Here is an 18,925-nt window from a genome sequence, read left to right as displayed (position 1 = left end):
AAATGACTTTTCAAAACTGGTAATCTCAACCTCCTTTAAAATACTTTGTGATAATCTTAACCTAGTATTTATTTCAGCAATAATACTTAAAAAAAACTGTGTAAATGGACAACATCAAATTAGCACAAGTTACAAATTTATGCCTGTATTATCCTGTTGTTTGGAAAGTAAATCAAATTCAACAGTGATAGGTTTTAACAAATCAGGAGTTATATAAACAATTCATAAAAATTATCAAATCTATAAATTGCTTTCTTTCACAGCTTATATGCAACTGTTTAATTTTCCAGGTGCTTGGATATTCCCTGATTAAATTATATATGTGCCTTACCTACGAACAGATTTTATAAACCTGGTGAGCACTTTTAAATGGTAGAGGTGGCTCTTCTTTGTGGGCTATCTGCAAAGTCTTGGGGTTTTCCTATAACTTTTGTGAGCAGAGTTCTGATGTCTTGTCCTGGCTAATATTTTTGGCTCTTGTGCAGAAAAAAAAAAAAATCTTGTATGTCTGTCTACAGTTTCTCTTGGCAGTGCTTTGTGAGAAATACAAGGGATCCCACTTTACCATACCCTTGTATAGTGGAGCAGCAAACATTCCCTCCATGCCCTCCCCACAAGCCTGTGCCAGGGGTGACATGAGAGCAGGTGCCTGTGAACTCTGCTGACTCCTGCACAGACCTGCAGCTTCCTGGTCATGGACAACACATCCAGGCCTAGGGGCTGGAGTGGGTGTGATTTTGGAGCATTTTATCTTTAATTTCCAATAAGGTGAACCACAAAATAAGTACCATATGAGGAATTTGTAGTGCATAGTGGCAGATGCTTTATTCATTGCTGATTAAATGTGCTGCCAGTAAATGTTTCATTTAATGTTCATTTGTATTAAACAAGAAATTTTAAAGACACAACTATGAAAGAGAAAGAGAGAACATGGACACAACAGGCTTAGGAAAAAATATCAACATAATAGGAAATGGTGTTCTAACCAAAGGTAAGTACTGATATCACACCAAAGCCTTGCTGGGAAACTCAGGAATACTAGTGGAGCATGTTGTTGGCCTGAAGTAGATCTCAGGATCCTTGCACTCTGCTTCTAGGTATGCCAGTCAGGTTCATGTTCTCTTAGAGGAGTCACTTACACTTTCCAGCATTAGTTTCTCTCTTTATCTTCATTAACAATAATTATATTTTTCTCCTGTAACTTTGTTAGCCTTTCTGATTCACACCGTGTAAAGTAAAAGGGGAAAAATAATAGAAAATAGAGCAGTGTTAAATCATCATCTAATTCAGTCTCTTTCTCTGAGTGAAGATTAAATAGATCTATAGAATTTCAGATCATACAGCCTTAAAGGCCTGCAGTGGTAGAGACAGTGTCTCCAGGAAAACAATTCTAGTGTTTATTACCATAGCAATAAATACTATCCATAGGTATACATTTCCTAGAGGTTGCCATGAGTCTCATCTAATCTACTTTAACATTATTATTACTTTTTCAAACATTAGTGTGAAATTTGGTGGTAGCTTTCACCTCTTGCAACAACCTTAAAAAAAAAATCAATCTGTCTCTGGCAGGTTTTCTTTCTGGACACAAAAGACTTTTCTCTCTGACCATGTTTTCTGGATCCATGGTGACCAACAGTGCTCTCCCATGGAACCTCTGCAAACAAAATTCTCTGAAATATGCCAAACTGCAATTCAGCTGAGCTTTAAAACAGTGGCACACTTTCCAATCCCTCTTTTGAATCAGTAATGGAAACATGGAAGAGTACCAGATACAGGAGGGGTCCTATGGAGCTCTCCATTCAATACATTACATTCTCATTTTGACAGGGTCCTGATGGATGACAACAATTCTCTGGATGCGTCCCAGCAGTTCTGTAACTACCCTTAGAGTGTCACTTGGTGTGGATTGGTCAGAAGAGGAGAACAAAAAGGTGCAAAAACACTTCCCAGAAGCTTTTTCCCATATTATTCTTGTTCCATTTAATAACCATATAAACACTCTTCATTTTACTAGTGCACTTTCAGAATGATTACTTATTCTTCATGTCTCCAGGTAGTGCCATTTTGCTCTGTGCTTTGCTCCTTCTGATTTTATTTCTTATGCTTATATTACTGTTTTACACTTGTCTGCAGTAAATTGACAGAAATAATTCTTAGTTACTATTTTATTTCAACTTGACATCAAGTTCATTATGCATCCCCACTAGTTTCTCAGTACATTTATCTACATTTCTACGGGAAGGTACAGAAGGGAACCAAAAAGATGTATGGAAAGCAAGCACAATGAAATAAGCTCAAAAAAGAGATTGAGTCACTCCACATTATGGAGAAAGGAAATTAAAACAGGAATATTTACTACATAGGAGACAGGAATCATGAACATCATCATGTATGCTATTTCCACACATTCCAAATTTATCTCATCACTGTATTAATTTATTTAACTACAGTACTTACATGTGAGTGACTTTGCTTAAACTGTGGAAGGAATGGGCCTCGAGACTCTGAAGTGTTTCATCTATAGAGATGTAACTAAACACCAGCAAACAGAAAAATAAACAGGTCTCAGACACTGGGAAGCCACAGCTAGTGCCTATCATGCCACTTCATTTGTCATCTCATTATTTTTCTCATCCAGCTATGATGACACTCAGAAGGAGAGCAGGATTTAAATCAGATCAACACTTGGCAGCAGCCACAAGGCCTTCTTTCAGCCCTTATTTTCTTCCTTCTCCCCCTCTCCACCTTTCTTTGCTTTTTTCCAACCTCAGCCTCCCCTGTTATTGCTGCCCCTGTCGTCCTCTGCTGCTGATGGAGAGCAGCTTGGTGACACATGGGGCACTTCAGAAGAGGACAACCAGGAGCAGGTAAGGCAATGGAGACTGAGTTGAGGCTGTGCTGTATCAGCTGGCACTGGGGAGCACAGGAGGTGCAGGTACATGTGAGGAGTGGGGAGCTGTGTGGTGGCATTGGCTGTGGGGCAGCAGTGTGCACAGGGTGGGGAGGGGTGCCCAGGGGAATCGTGCTTTATATGGGGCAGAGAGCACTGGGGGATGCTCCTTTGTGGGGAGAAGCTGTGGAGAAAACACTTTGAGGAGCTACAGACTGGGTGTTTGTGAGGTACTCGTGAATGTGACCCCAAAGCATCATCCTAAACCCTGAAAAAACGTTCCTTATCCTTGACCTTAAAAATACTGAATGTCCAATATGTTGTTAAGTTGGCAGAAAGTACCAGGTGAATCCCTTTTACCAAGATTTTGTGTATTTGCCTTATTAACAGTGTAAACCAGAAATTTCAATTGCATTTGAATATCCTATAAAACTTCTTTTACTCAGTGATGGCTTTCTGACAGGAATTAGCTTTGCAATTAAGCAGATAATTAAAATGTTTTTTCTTTCATTCATGTGAAAAGCAGCACAGGAGAAAAATTCTCTACTTCTGGCTATCAAGAGTACATAGCCATGCTTTCATTTAAGAGAAATTGTAGCTCTAAAATTTTTGTTTAAACAAAGTTCAAAAAGAGGACAACTAAATTTTCTATTCAGTACAGATAAAAAACCATGTTTATTTGTGGAAATCATGTAGTAGACACCATATAGCAAAATGAGCTGCTAACTGCTGTATTTTGAATAATAAACACAGTATATATTACCCTGTTGAAACTTCAGAACATTTTCTAGATGAATTTGCAAAACCAGAAATGATCTGGTAATTTTCATTGCACGGAAATTATGGGCTGGGAGAAGCAAATGAGACGTGTGGTACATTAGAGGCCAAGACATACACATAAAAGTTGTAGTTAAAACACAGGTACTTATTCCCCAGCCTGAAGTTTATATCAAGGGGGTGGGAGTTCATGTTTTGGGGTAGTAGTAATGCTATAAGAAATATCCAGATGGGCATTGACATTATTCAAATTTAAATTTCCAGGGGAGCTTTTGGAGCTAAAGAAGGGCTGACACCCTTTTATATTGAATCAAACTCTGTTCTAAACTCAATTTATCCTTTTTATAAACAATACGATATATCATGTGAGGGATATCCCTCCCTCTCCAAAAACCCCTAAACAAGACCCCATCTATCTGATTAAACTCAGATGGTAAATGAAGCTGCAGATATCCAAGAACAATTACTTAAAAGGATTTTAGGAAGTCTTTATTTCAATATATCAGGATGAAGTTATAAATTATAATAGGCAGACAATGTTCCCCCAAAGTCCTTTTCCATGAATTCTGAAATGGTAATCCTCAGCCATTCAAAGTTCATCTAGAATTGAGACTTGCATGAAACATCAAGGGCAAGAAGAATTCCTGTTGCTACATTAGTAATAAAAGGCTGAACAAGAAAAAAGTGGGCCTATTGCTCAATGAGGTGGCTTAATTAGTTAACAGTGGCCACAGATAAACTGAGCAGAAGACTGAGTTAGAGCCCTATCCATTCTGGTTGGATCATGTGAGCAGATTGTGGACTAAAGCCCTCCTGAGGTCCTTTCTAAATTACACAGCTCTGATTCTGGGGAGGGAATTGTGGGGTGACAAAAATTCACTGCATCAAACAGACATGCACAGGATCACAGACTATGGGCCAGTGACAAAGAACAAACAAATGTTGGGACAGCTTTTTACTGGTTCAGGTTATAAACAATAGAATTATTATTTTCAGTTCTAAAATGTAAGTGGTGAGGTAGCAAAGGTACACTAATATTTTCATTTCATAAATATTTATTCACAAAGACAGAATTTGGAGAAGGAGAGTAATTTTTAACAAAAATTTAAAAGAATAGTATCAGAAACCGAACAGAACTTACATCCTAGAGATGTTGGGGAGATTGGAAAAAGCATCACTTGGAATTTTTCTTAGATGAGTCTCCAGAAACCTCCTAGAGAAACAAAAAATTTGGCAGTTAATATCCTTTGGTAGCTACAATTTAAGATTCAAAAGTCCTACACAGCTTCAGCTCTGCTCCAATATTTTTGTTCTTATCTTGCCTTTTCTCCGTGTTGCCATCTTTGCCTCATTTCTATGCTTGTTTCATTGTGTGGCTTGTTTTGTTTGCTGTGCTCCATCAATCTAAACTGAAGCTTTCTGCACCATCCCTCCCAAGAATTCACCAGTCAGTGGTGAAAATGGACCTTCCAAAACTCCAGAGCATGACCAGCAAACGTATTTGCCCACTGAATTTAATGAAGTATTAAGAGAATTCTTTTAATCATTTCAGGCTCCACAATGAAATCCCATCCTTCATTCTGAGCAAGAAATTCAGGCGTGTCAGCCAATATTGAATTAGAGCAATTGCAACTACCTCCCCAGAATTCACCATTTTCTTTGTAATAAATAGGACATCCTTCCTCCTCAAACATCTGACGCGGGGGTGGCGTGTACCTTACCCATCTGCAGGAGATTTCACAATATTTAAGGGAGATACTTATGAGCAGCCAAGCTCTTAACAGCGTGAATCTTCAGCAGACTCATTGCTCTAAATAAGAAATACTTCTGAAAGTCAGCCTATGATAACTGTTAAACTTACAGTTACAACCTGTTGTTGTTAATCTTTGGTTTTCCAATACAGTTTGGGAATACACTTACAGAGCATCTAGTCAATGAATAGTTTGAAGAATAATCAAGAACAAATGATAAACTTTTCCCCTAACTGCCATTTAACAACAGTTAAAGAAAAAGAAATTAACAAATTAGAATGATTTCCTGATTCTATTTTGTATCATAATGCCAAGTACCTGATTACTATGATTATATTTGATTTACAAAGCCAAATATATTATTATCTTGAGATTTATCAAACTTCTGGAACTTGCAGAAACAGAGTTTAATAATAAAAATATATGTAGAAATTTTCCAAGGTTTTGTCTTGAATTAAAGTATAAATTAAGAGAAGGTACATTCCTATAATCCCAAGGGAAGAATCTTCTTCCCCAGTCTACCTTCTCTACTCCATATATTTGTTACAAGAATGAGTAAAGACTTCTACTCTTCCAACAGTGGGTTGATGTTTCTCCTGATCTCAATACACCTGGCTCCAAACAAGCTCCCAACCATGGGAATGTCAATTGATCCAGAGGTTATGTCCATATAGATGTTATTTTAACATCCACAGCAGTATCAGTGATATTACGTCAGTAAGATATATTAGGGAAGTAAATATGTTATTTTACGTAGTTGTCTCTTCATTTTAATAGAATGCACATCTACAAAACACAATAAGTAAATACACACCACCCAAAGAATTTCAGATTGAAATTATATGAGTTGTAATTTGAAGTTATATGATTTGTAATTTTAATGAACTATTCTCCACCAATACAGGGGGAAAATTTACCATATGTCAAAATGAAACACAGTTTGTCAATTTAAAACAAAGTAAAAAATTTTACATTCAAAATTCATTTTTTTTGAGAAAATTATAAGAAGCAGTGACCTTCTAGCTTTAATATAGCAGAAATAAACATGACAACAAAGTAGTGGCTAGGTAAGCAGCTATTGACACATTTGTTTCTAGGTTTTTATATCCAATTAAATCCAACACAAAAAAAATATATTTTTAATTATTCTGAAATAAATGCATTGTAGTCTTTCAGTGGTGCAAAAATAGTTATAAAAAGGCATTTCACATGGTGAAATTTGTGCTAAGCTTACCAGAAGATGATTACCACCTAGTGTCCAGTGCTAGTATTACTAATAGAGTAGGAATGATGGAATGATTCCTCTGCTGTGTTCCTCTGAAACACAGCAGAGGAACTCTGAAAGGAGGGAATCACTTCTGAACATGCAAGACTACATAGCTGCTTTCATACAAATAGCAGTCCCACAGAATAACATAAAGTATCCCTCAAAACTGGCCCAGCCCTAAGAAATTAAAGAAATACTAGATTCCTTCAAAATGAAATTGTACAGGTCAGTGTTTGGGACAAGTAGGTTCGAAAGTAAGCTCTTACTGCTAATGTATCCTCTTCATACAATCTGAGCTACATATGGACACTCTCAGACTGACAGGCAAGAATTTAGGTTGGTTACTTGTGAATTTATAGCAAATAGAAATACCAATCCACAATGTTGGAACTTATCCTTGCTCAATTTGTGATCACCCAGTGCTTCTGACTGGATTTGAGTAAAAAAAGACTTTGCAGGAAGGAATGATCCAATCCTCAGTTTTCAGATGACACCAAGATGGGCAGGAATGTTGATCTGCCGGAGGGTAGGAAGGCTCAGTAGAGGGTCCTGTACAGGCTGGAATGATGGGCCAAGGCAACTGTATGAGGTTCAACAAAGCAAAGTGCCAGCTTGCTGCATCCCCTCCCAGCTCCTTGTGCACCTCCAGCCTGGTGGGGTAGTATGAGAAACATAAAAGGCTGTGACTCTCTAAGCACTGCCCAACAATAACTAATACATCCCTGAATAACCAACTTTTTTTCCAGCACAAATGCAAATCCAGTCCAATACATAGCACCATACTTGGTACTATGAAGAAAATTAACTCTATTCCAGCCAAAATCAGGCCACTTCTCTGCAACTTTTTTTCTTTTCATTTGCTCCCAGGTCTTTGCCTGGCAGTGCAGCCTGAGGAAATGGAGCATTACCTGGAGTAGAGGATAGACCAAAGAAGCACTGAAGTGTACTGGACATACAGCAATCCATGGGACCTGACATGTTGCACCTAAGGGCAGTGGGGGTGCTGGCTGATATCATTCTAAGGCTACCCTATCATCTTTGAAATATCTTGGTGATCAAGGGAGGTTATGTCTGAAAAAGAAAAGCAGCATGCTCATCTTCTAGTGAGGCAAAATGGAGGATCTGAGGGAACACAGGCTAGTGGCTGCTATGTAGTTATTTTTTGTGTGCAAGTAATTTGATACATTTGAATGTCCTTTTGCAGACACTATGTACACAATCAGAGGCAAAAAAAAAATCCTTTATTTTCATCTATATTTAATCCTAATAATTCCTAACATTCAGTTTGACTTTCTGACCTCTGCTGAGCAGCTGGCAGCAATTATAGGCACGTAGTGGTTCTCTGATTAAAAGCAACAGTAGCCAGCAATTACAGCCTTATCTTATTCTCTTTCCCTGTAGGAAGTGAGCCTCTTCTGACTGCTCTTTTCTGAAATTTCATGATCCTGTTTGAACTTCCTTTGCAGCAATTTATAAGCTTTTAGTTCAATATTTCGGAAAATCAGCTCTTCTCTATTGTAGTTAGAGCATATTTCATAGCAGGCCATCATAAAAGTTTAAAGTTCAAGGTAAAAAAGGTAGCAGTGCTGGGTTTAGGTCAAAATCAAAATTTAGTTCAAAAGTAATGAAATAAGCACATCTGTGATCACAATACAAGAAAATATATGAGGTCGTAGGGTTTTAATATGGCAATCAGGTGAAGTCCCAGGTGACCGGAAGGGATGAAACATTGTACCCATCTTTTAAAAGGGTGGAAAGGAGGACTGGGGTAACTACTGACCTGTCAGTCTCATCTCTGTTCCTGGGAAGATCCTCCCAGAAGCTATGCTAAGGCACGTGGAAAACAGAGAGGTGATGTGAGACAGTCAGCACAGCTTCACCCAAGAGCAAGTCCTGTCTGACCAACCCAGTGGCCTTCTCTGATGGAGTGACTACATCAGGGGACAAGGGAAGGGCTGCAGATGTCATTTATCCAAGGCTCCAAGTGCACAGGGCAAGGGAGGGGATTCTGCCCCTCAGCTCTAGTGAGACCCCACCTGGAGTCCTGCATCCAGCTCTGGAGTACTAAGCACAGGAAAGATGTGCTGCTGGTGTGGGCTCAGTGGAGGGCCATGAAAATGATCAGAGAGCTTCTCTGTATCAGAAAAGGTTGAGCTGGAACCTCTCTGTAAGGAAAGGTTGAGCTGGAACCCCTCTGTGTGAGGAAAGGTTGAGCTGGAACCTCTCTGTGTGAGGAAAGGTTGAGCTGGAACCTCTCAGTGTGAGGAAAGGTTGAGCTGGAACCCCTCTGTGTGAGGAAAGGTTGAGCTGGAACCCTTCTCTGTAAGGAAAGGTTGAGCTGGAATCCCTCTGTGTGAGGAAAGGTTGAGCTGGAACCCCTCTGTGTGAGGAAAGGTTGAGCTGGAACCCCTCTGTGTGAGGAAAGGTTGAGCTGGAATCCCTCTGTGTGAGGAAAGGTTGAGCTGGAACCCTTCTGTGTGAGGAAAGGTTGAGCTGGAACCCTTCTCTGTAAGGAAAGGTTGAGCTGGAATCCCTCTGTGTGAGGAAAGGTTGAGCTGGAACCCTTCTCTGTAAGGAAAGGTTGAGCTGGAATCCCTCTGTGTGAGGAAAGGATGAACTTTTCTTCTGCTGGGCTTTTTCAGCCTGCAGAAGAGAAGGCTCCAGTGACACTTTATTGCAGCCTTCCAGTACTTAAAGAGGGCTTCTAACAAAGTTGGTGACACACTTTTTAGTGGAGCCGGCTGCAATAAGGCAGGGAGTTATAATTTCAAACTAAAAGATAGTCAATTCAGACTAGATGTAAAGAAGACATTTTTACAATGATTGTGGTGGAATCCAGGCGCAGATTACTCATAAAGGTGGTAGATAAATCATCTCTGGAAGCATTCAAGGTCAGGCTGGATGGTACTCTGACCTGATCTAGTTGAAGATGTCCCTGCTCAGTCAAGAGGTGGTTGGATTAGATGATCTTCAAAGGTGCATTCCAACCCAAACTACTGTACTATTCTATGCTAAATTATAGTATTAGGTTTCAATTCAATTCAATTATTCAATTCTATATTTATGTATCTACTTCTTTGTGAGAAAAAACTAGCTCAATCTTTTCATGTTGTGTGGTTCAACCTTTCTTTGTAAAGAGTGCCATTTAAAATGCCCATTTCTTTGCATTCATCAGATGACACTCACTGGCTGGAGTTCAAGAGATAACTAATCTTCTTTTAGTATGTGTCAGGAGCTCATTGCCTACATTTAGGCTTAAATTGTCGTGTTTACTATAGCTGGCCTCATTGCTTCAACTTGAATCCATAGCATTGCACTTTGCAAAATCCTGAGGATCTCTTTCCATTGACTCGGGTAAGGTACCGGGGCACTGGCTGGTTTGTGCAATCTTGAATAGAACAGAAGGTGTTGACATAAAATGACCCCTTGCAGATGGCTCACTTCTCATTTTTGAGTAAAACAAGCTACTCTACTCTCTAAAATGTGGCTACCACACAGTAGCCACCTAAGTATGGTTAAGAAGCTGCTATGCCATTAGCAGCTTCACAATATATATTGTTAATTTTTTTGAGACTCTTTATTGTGTATTCTGTGAACATAAGAATATGTAAGGGCTGAGTCCAACAGAACACAAAAGCATGTTTAAAGTTGAGTTTTTGAGGAACTGAGACTGTATCTCATTTTCCCTCTTCCTCTCTTGGAAAATTAGCATTTCACAGTAGTCTCTCTGAACTGAGTGTAGGAAGGTTCAGTCACACTTGGTAATGAAGGCAGATCATTTAGACATTTTTAAAACACTTCCTGAGACAATCCAATTTTCAAAATATAATCACCTTTTATAGACTGTTTGGAGGATCTGTAAACCCATGTTAAGGAAAACATCAAAAATTTGCAAGTATATAAACAGACTGTATGAGTCAGATTCATGAAAAGTTGCCTTCTCCACTGATATTAGCTATTTACAAAAAAAATTTGTAAAATATTCCTCAGTAGTCACATGGATTTTTTTTTTTTTGTAAAATTTAAGCTTTTTCTTTCCTTTTACAGATGTATCAATAAGCTGTTTCCCAATTCAAGAGAAGGCTGTTGTGTGCTTCTGAAGTGTAATGGGTTAGAAATGTTATGTCAAAAGAAAACACTGTAATGAAAACTGATTGTAATAGCAATTCAAGATTCAGTGTAGTGTAACACTTAGAGAATCAGTCTCTTAAACCACTGTTGAAATCAACTCCAAAACTAAAAGTTTTTTAAGTCTGGTATAAACTAGTCTTTTGCTACTATGATGATCAAAACTCGTCATCTTAACAAACAAGGAAATTATGCAAATTAATTTCTACTGCCTTATCACCAGTGTCTTCTGTAAAAATGTGTGATATTCTTATTGAAGTTCATCTTTTCACAGCATTTAAAAAATAACTACTTGCAGTCCTCCTGCTTTCTGTTGAGCAAACTATGTGTGTAGTTCAAAAATGCTGAAGTAATGCCTGTTTCTACATCTTTTTGGTTTGTGCTTGTACAGTTCCTAGCACTTGATAGGTTACTGTGCCATGACAGGAAATTTAAATGTTCCAAATGTAAAAGAAATGTTACTGATACAATGGCTGATAAGGTATGAAAGAAAATATTGTATTCAATGTTCTCAAGATATTATTTTGGTCTTTAGCAGTTTCTCTGTTCCCTTAGTCCCTCATTCCTGTTCTTCATCTGCTCACTTCGAGTTGGCCTATGTATGTACAGTAAAGTAGTGCACAGTTCGTAAGTTACTTCAAGAACCCTTAGAACAGTGCTTCAGTTTACCACTGGGATTATGAACAAATCCTTTCACTGTAACATTTCAATTTAACTGAGACAATAACACAAACTAATTTTTCAGCCTAGTGTATTGGACCTACTGTATATCAAATGCAGGATTGTGGTGTGTTAATAGCAGGATTATAGAAGCAATACAATGCCTTTCTAAGCAAAATGTGTAGGTAAATACAATAACAATCATCAGAATTGACAAGAAAGTATAGCTTTATGTAAAATACAGTATTTAGGAAACATTTTGTTGCAGCCATGTACATAGAATTTTTTGACAGGCAATTGATAAAACAATTTCATGGATTTGGTAAGTATAATGGTGTTTGGTAAAAAAAAAAAAATAATTATTTTAAGAAGGTTTGAATCTGGCTTTGTCTTCAAAATTGTCAAATACTTTTACAAATTAAAATAACCACATATTTTTTGGAAAATGAATTAATTGCAACTAAAACATTATTTCAAAATGTGTAGCCATTCTATATTACCTACAGAATATACAGAATATTTGGGCACTAATCAAAAGGCAATACCCAACCTATGGCAAATTTACTGGAGCAAATGCAGAGCTGTAGCTTAGTACCTAATGTAAAGAGCATATTTTTGAAGACTGTACTGGTTGTATCTATTTATATACCAGTTCCCCTGTCCTTGCATAACATCCTCTTGTTCAATTTCAATCAAATTTCATTATGTTGATATGAAAATAGCACCTGGGTACAGGATAGAAACCTTATTGATGAAGGGAAGGGAAGGGAAGGGAAGGGAAGGGAAGGGAAGGGAAGGGAAGGGAAGGGAAGGGAAGGGAAGGGAAGGGAAGGGAAGGAAGGGAAGGGAAGGGAAGGGAAGGGAAGGGAAGGGAAGGGAAGGGAAGGGAAGGGAAGGGAAGGAAGGGAAGGGAAGGGAAGGGAAGGGAAGGGAAGGGAAGGGAAGGGAAGGGAAGGGAAGGGAAGGGAAGGGAAGGGAAGGGAAGGGAAGGGAAAGAGTTTAAGTTATTTTAGTAAGTGAATGCAGGAGATGCAATGCACACTGAATAAGAAGCAAAACTTTATTATGTTTATTGTCAAAGAAAAAAGTTAAAAACAACTAGAAATAGATTTATAAAATGAAAATAATTGATAAGTGCATTGAGGTGATGCTGGGATAGTGATATCACCTGAATATGTCATCATAATGATGCCAAGAAGCATATTACAATAATTCAAGAATTATGATGCAATTATATCTTTGGAAAAATGTTCAGTGGGGTTTTGGTGATGTGTAAGTAAACAAAAATAAAATCTTATACTGAAAAAAGGTCATCTCTTAAATCAATATCTGTTCATTCAGGAATTCTGGATAAGCACCTGCATTTACTATATTTGGATAAATAACAGTTTATCACTTTTCTACTAAAAGAGTTAGAAATAAACTTTTATTGGAATTTCTTGTAAGCATTTCTTAAAAAATGGTTCACCCCATTCTTTCAAAGTAGTAAAAGAGAAACGAGAACAGCTCTGATTGAATAATCAGAATGAAACTTTAATTGGAGTTTCAAGATCCTGTGTACTGAAAAGAGCTCATCACCTCCAAAAGCTGGCAAGTATTCCTAGACTCACCAGTGTCTTAGTCCTACAAACCCTACAAAACTGAATAGCCACACAAAACCATTTTTAAATTGGCAATCTTAAGGTTCACTCGTTACCACCAAGAAGCAGAATTACTTTGCCTAAAGTAACAAACTTGCTGCATTTAGGGAAAATTGTAGAGAGTTTCAACTTAAAATGTGCAATAAGTACAGCTACATATCTCACCTCAAAGAAGTGTTTAATTGTTCTTAAGGATAACAGAAACTTCAATTATTTTGGAGTCTTTTGTCTTTGATTCAGAACTGCTGCCTATTGTATGGCAAAAGGATGAAAACATGACGGAATCAGGGGCACACACTTTACAATCTCACAAAATTCTGTGTGTTGTTTTAACTGCCACTTGCAAATAATCCAGTCTGAAGCACCTGAAAGCACTCTGAACAAAAACCACATATAGGTAAATGTTATGACTCCCATTTAACATATGGAGGGAAGGAAATATTAAGACATTTGCAGAGAGCAAGGGACTAAAGAATCAGATACAGTCCACCAGACTTCAGCAATTCAAGTAAGAGAAGAGAAGGAAAATAAACACACTTTATCCAAAGAGAAAACTTCAAACTGAAGTAAAAAACTGTGGTGTTTTTTTTGGTGTTTGATTGGGTTGTGTTTTGTTTGCTTGTTTGTTTGTATGGGGAGGAGGTTGTGTGTGAAACTTCTGTTTTCCTTAAATCCTCAGATAATTCTCTCATTTTCTTTCAAATAAAAGACTATGCAGCACACATTCTACCACTTCTACCATATGCTATAAAACCACAATTGTCATTACCTGGAATATTTTCTTGACATGGCAGGGAATACACACCTTGAGAAGTTTGCAATGGTCACTCCAATAGGCGCATATGATTATATTTCACCCCAAATAAACAGAAAAATATTTCTCTGTTGTTTTCATTAGTTACTTTTCCCATGGAAATCAGATCTTCACAGGGTGTTTTGGTCTTTTCAAAACAATGGCTTACTATTTTACAGCCCCCATTAGTACAGGTGTTTAAAACACTAGAATTCCAATGGCCAAAGTGCTTTATTTGAGGAGCTGTATGCAGAGAGGTACTTCTCAGCCATCAAAGCAGCATATTTCAAGCAAAGTATCAGATTTCATTATGTGATCTCATTGTTTCTATTAACTATTTTAAATGCCTGTACAAAGGCAGTTTCTCCTATAAACTGAAACAGCTATATTTTCTAACTTATCGTGGTTGATTTCAAAGAACATCCTACTTGGTGCATGCTGTAGCATTACTGCAATTTCAACCTAAATAAACTGTGTGTATAAAAGTATAATAACAAAAAAATTTGTATAATTTAAAATCTGAACTGAAATACTGCAGTCTAACCATCCAAAAAATTAAAGGAAAGCAAAAATAATGGAAATAACATAAATATTTTTTTCTTTATTTTAGGCAAGTGACCAATTTAAGCTTTTAATTTCAATGTTTAAAATCTGATAAGCACTCAAAGAAGTGCAAATAATTTAATGGTTCTTATTTATATAAAGTCCTGAGAATAATTTTCAAGACATAAAGGAATCAATCTTTTACTGGTTTACCTTGCAATTAAATCAACTGAGTTTGAGTTCCTTTATCAGAAAGTAATCTATATTTACAAGCGAACCTTCCCACAAAGACTATAAAACTTTTGTACCTCAAGAAACAAAGTAAAAGCCAGGAGTGATTCATCTGCTCAGTTGTAGCTGGCAGGCGCCCTTTCAGTCTCATTACAGTCTGTGACTGACAGATATGACACAAGATGCTCATCTGGATTGGCAGCAGGAACCCAGACAAGATCTTCTACTGTACCTGTAATGTACCAAACACTTAGGCTGAGCTATCTGAGTTACTCTATCCCTTTGGCAAGCTCTAAACTTACTGCTTTATCCCATACTCCACCCTTTCACCTGAAGTAACCTGTCTCCCAGACAGTATAGTTGGATTCTCAATTCTCACAGATTCTTTTTCTTTTCCGGCTTTGACAAAGAAGCTGAAAATGCACAGAGGATTTTGTGGGAGTCTTTGTGAGGTGACACATCCAGTTCCTATTGGTTTTTAATCACAAAATTGTGTTTAATCTACCTTTCCTTCCTCTCATCCCCTAAGTACTTGCCACACAGAATCCAGCCTACTGCTCACTTTGCCCACAAACAGCCCAGTTACTTATTTTCCCACATTTTTCACAGAACTCTCAAGATCCAATGAACCATCTCTTCACAGTTCTTTAAGGTTTGAGAGTCACTTTTCCTACCTCCTCCTGCCACACGCAGAGTCTGCACACTGCCGTTCCGCCATCCTGTACCGCCCAGGTAATCTGCAGCACCTCTCCCCTCTCACCACTTCCTCATCTCATAGGACATCAGCTCAGAGCATCTCCTGCCTGCAAAGTATGAACACACAGGCTGGCTTCCCTAAACCATCCCAATGTACTCACAGGGTCTGGGTGTCCTCCGGAAGGCTGGGAATAAAGTAGATGTCCCTGCAAGTGATTTTGTAGTCCTCCCAGTCAGAGCACTCGCAGAAGGTTGAAGGACACCTCTCTGTACCCCGGCTGCACAGCACCAGCACCAGCAGCAACTGGTGAAGGAAGGCTACCGTGAGGCACAGCATCTTCCGCCGTCCGCTCCCGCTCTGCCCCTCGCTTCTCCGACGAGACGAGGAGATCCCAGAGCCGCACGGGCAGACCACGCTGCCCCGCCGGGAGAAGCTGCCGGGGAAAGGCGGCACCTGAGCTGGACAACGCCGCCTCCTCACTAAACGGGGTCAGGAAAGGTCTCAGCAAGCTCTGAGCGCCCTCGCCATCGGGCAGGGTCCCTCTCCTGGCTCCGGCCCCGCGCCCATCCCGCTGACCATCCTGGCCCTGGCCCCCCGCTCCTCCGCACCCCTCCTGCGGGGCTGCCCGGGGTGAGCTCCCCGGCAGCGCCCGCTCCCCGCTCTCACCGCGGCCGCTCCCGGGACCCCGCCGCTGCCCGCGCTCCCTCCGCAGCCTTGGGGCTCCGGGGCCGCCTGCCGCGGGCGGCCGGCACTGCGCGGGGCCAGCGGGCTCTCTGCCCTACCCAGCCCAGCCCTGCCCTGCCCTGCCCTGCCCTGCCCTGCCCGGCCGGGGCGACACCCGCGCCGGCAGCGGGACCGGCCCGTCTAGCCGTTTTCAAACGCAGCGGTGAAACGTCGGACTCCCACCATTCCTCCTGGCATCTTTCCATAAAGGAACGGGAGGAAGGGGGCTGAGTAAGAGCCATACTAACTCACCTGTGAAAGCAGTGAAGTTTAAGCAGACCTCTGCAAGGTTGGGAATAAAGTAGATGTCCCTGCAAGTTCAAAAGTTCAAAAGAGTGATTTTGAAAATGACAGGATAGAGAAAAGAGGAGAGAGTAGCATCTCCCACATTATCAGACAAGATAAAATCCATTCACCAAAAAATGACTTCGACAGAAATAAAGTGGAATTATTGTCACCTTAAGTAGGTACACAACAAGAAAGACGTCAACATAAATGTTTGTAGTCTTCAGAGGAGGAAACTTGAAAATGTAACCTATGCACAGTATAAATTAGATTACAATATTCTTGGATTATTAGTCCCCCTCCAGCTGCATTGGAGTTATTCAAACGTTTTGAGTACAATACATCAGATACTATTTTGATGCAACTCTTTAGAAGTACTTTAAGTCAGTTCACCAGTATGTGTTTCTTCAATGTAATGAATCCCCTCGATACATCTTTTTAAGGTAAGCAAATGATACTATGACCATAAAGAAATTTTAATATAAATCCTGATCTTATGGCTTATGTTAAGCAGTTAGATCTTGTGTAAGTGAGGAATCCCATCAGCTACACTTATTCCATTTAGGATGGTGTATCCTTTGGGTTGTCCCAGGGAGGGGTCAAGCTGGAGCACCCACAAGAGTGTCCTAGAGAATTTCACACTGCATTGCATGAATTCCCTTAGAAACACTGGCTGTCCTTTGCGCTGTTCAGTCATGTCCTTCTAACACACTGCTCACACCTGTAACTCACCTGCAGCCCTAGGAGCCACCACCCACAACCACATTTTGCTGTCTGTACCAACCCGACTAAATAACAACAAAGCCACAGGCAGATCACTGAATTTCAAGGTAAACGAACAAGGGAGATACACAGTCCACAGAGGTACAGATGAGACAAAATTGTGACTAAGTCTTGCCAAGTCAGACATAGGGCTCTGTAACTGCTCACCACTTTGGTCAGTGCTAAGGGAGACAACTCCAGCATGGTGTAAGCCAGACTGGCTTGCTCGACGCTGCTATCAAGGTGTTCAAGGTTGCCATCTCTCAGCAGTGGGATCATGTTCTTTCCCAGCCAAGACCTAATGACACATTTCATGAAAAAGAAAGCCAAAAAGAAGTAAAGGTTCTGAGAGTGGAAACACACCTACTTCTGTGCTGCTACGCCATCTGGTCCTGTGGAACCAGCCATCTTGTCCTCTGTAGAAACTAGATGCACCATATACTGTTTGGCATAGCTGAGAGTCAGCAAGTACAACATTACCACAGTTGCTACAATCTGCAAAACCTACCCTTGTCCAACACACTCAGGGTAATATTGCCTGGCATCCATGAGGCATACCGTCTTCCTGTTTTCGGAACCATAGACAAGATAAAAATTCTCATCCACTATGATATCAATTGTGGGACACAATTGTATTATTTCATAATAATTTGAGGTCTTATTGATCTCTGAGGGCAAATCACCAGAATAGGGTAGTGGGGCAAGCTCAGGGTTCTGTACTGCGTGCTCCATTCAATCCTGCTGATTGTTCCCAGATCTGGAAACACCACCTCAGTGCCCACCTGTACTATAGGGAGGCTTTTGCCAGGATCTGTGGGACTTGCCTTCTTTTTTCTTCTCAAGTTGTTGTGGTTTCCATGGCCATGATTTTTAAAAATTAAATGCAGATATATCAAAGATCAAACAAACATAAAATTTTAGTGGATTTAGGCTTGCCTTGGATCCTCCACCCAATGGGTGTAATCAGCCGCTTAAGTTTCACCTATGTGTTACATGTTACAAAAATCATACAGTGCTACACCAGCTTACATTCTCTGATTTTCTGCTTCTTATTGCAAAAGTAACAGCTTGTCCCAGGGACACTGTATCCCTTATTAAAAATGAGAAATTAAACTCTCTGTACATTTTGGCTTTGGCAAAGATATATTTTGGTTGACACAGGCTGACAATGAAGGATACAAAACCATCTAGCAAAACAAATGTATCATCAAAGGAATTTCTGTTGTCTTTTGGACCTATTTCTTAGCTGTCATGAGTCTATTCTACACCTGAGTTCCAGAAGCAGTGGGTACAAGTTATATTTGTTTCATCCAGCAAACAATATTGCCTGGCACTGTCCAGAGGCAGCTTGTCAGCTTCAAATAGCGCAAAATTCTTTTCCAGCTTCATCTCTGTTTTCTCACAACCAATTTTGATGACCTAGTACAACTCTGAGCACAACAGAGGAGTTCTTACTTCTCACAACATGACCTCGTTTGCCAGAAAAGACCAGAGATGTGTACCCCGTCTCTAATTACAGTACTGCTGGAGTGATTTATTGCAGTATCTTGTGTGTACTCTGGCAACCTGCCTCTCTCCCTCTTTTATTCCAACTTCAGAGTTACTTCTTCTGTTTCACTGTGTATGGATAAAGCAAAGGAAAAACAGGTTTATTGGTGGGAAGATAAGTAGTCCCAAGATTAGAATAATTTCAGTAGACGATCATAAACCAAATACTCACTTGTCTGGTGTACTTAGCATTACTAATAGGGTAACCTGCCTTAGCTACTCCATCA

At 39.7% G+C, this 18,925-nt stretch overlaps 1 protein-coding gene across 3 annotated transcripts in view; it reads right to left on the bottom strand.

Moving 5' to 3' along the window:
* TSHR (thyroid stimulating hormone receptor) overlaps window positions 1–15,716 on the bottom strand; it is a 41,088-nt gene extending 25,372 nt beyond the window's left edge. Inside the window, exons 1-3 of one of the 3 annotated variants that reach the window (XM_030240203.2) lie at window positions 15,541–15,716; window positions 4,812–4,883; window positions 2,461–2,535 (exon numbers count right to left, since the gene is read on the bottom strand). In XM_030240203.2, the coding sequence (XP_030096063.1) occupies window positions 2,461–2,535; window positions 4,812–4,883; window positions 15,541–15,716 (323 nt within the window). The remainder of the gene's footprint in view (window positions 1–2,460; window positions 2,536–4,811; window positions 4,884–15,540) is intronic. The other 2 variants (XM_030240204.2, XM_030240205.2) reach the window with 2 other exon arrangements.
* Window positions 15,717–18,925: the final 3,209 nt, after the last annotated feature.

Source organism: Serinus canaria, chromosome 5 (assembly GCF_022539315.1).
Source record: "Serinus canaria isolate serCan28SL12 chromosome 5, serCan2020, whole genome shotgun sequence".
NCBI classification, from domain to species: Eukaryota; Metazoa; Chordata; class Aves; order Passeriformes; family Fringillidae; genus Serinus; species Serinus canaria.
The sequence above is the reverse complement of the archived record's forward strand: the minus strand, read 5'-3'. Positions and strand labels throughout refer to the sequence as shown.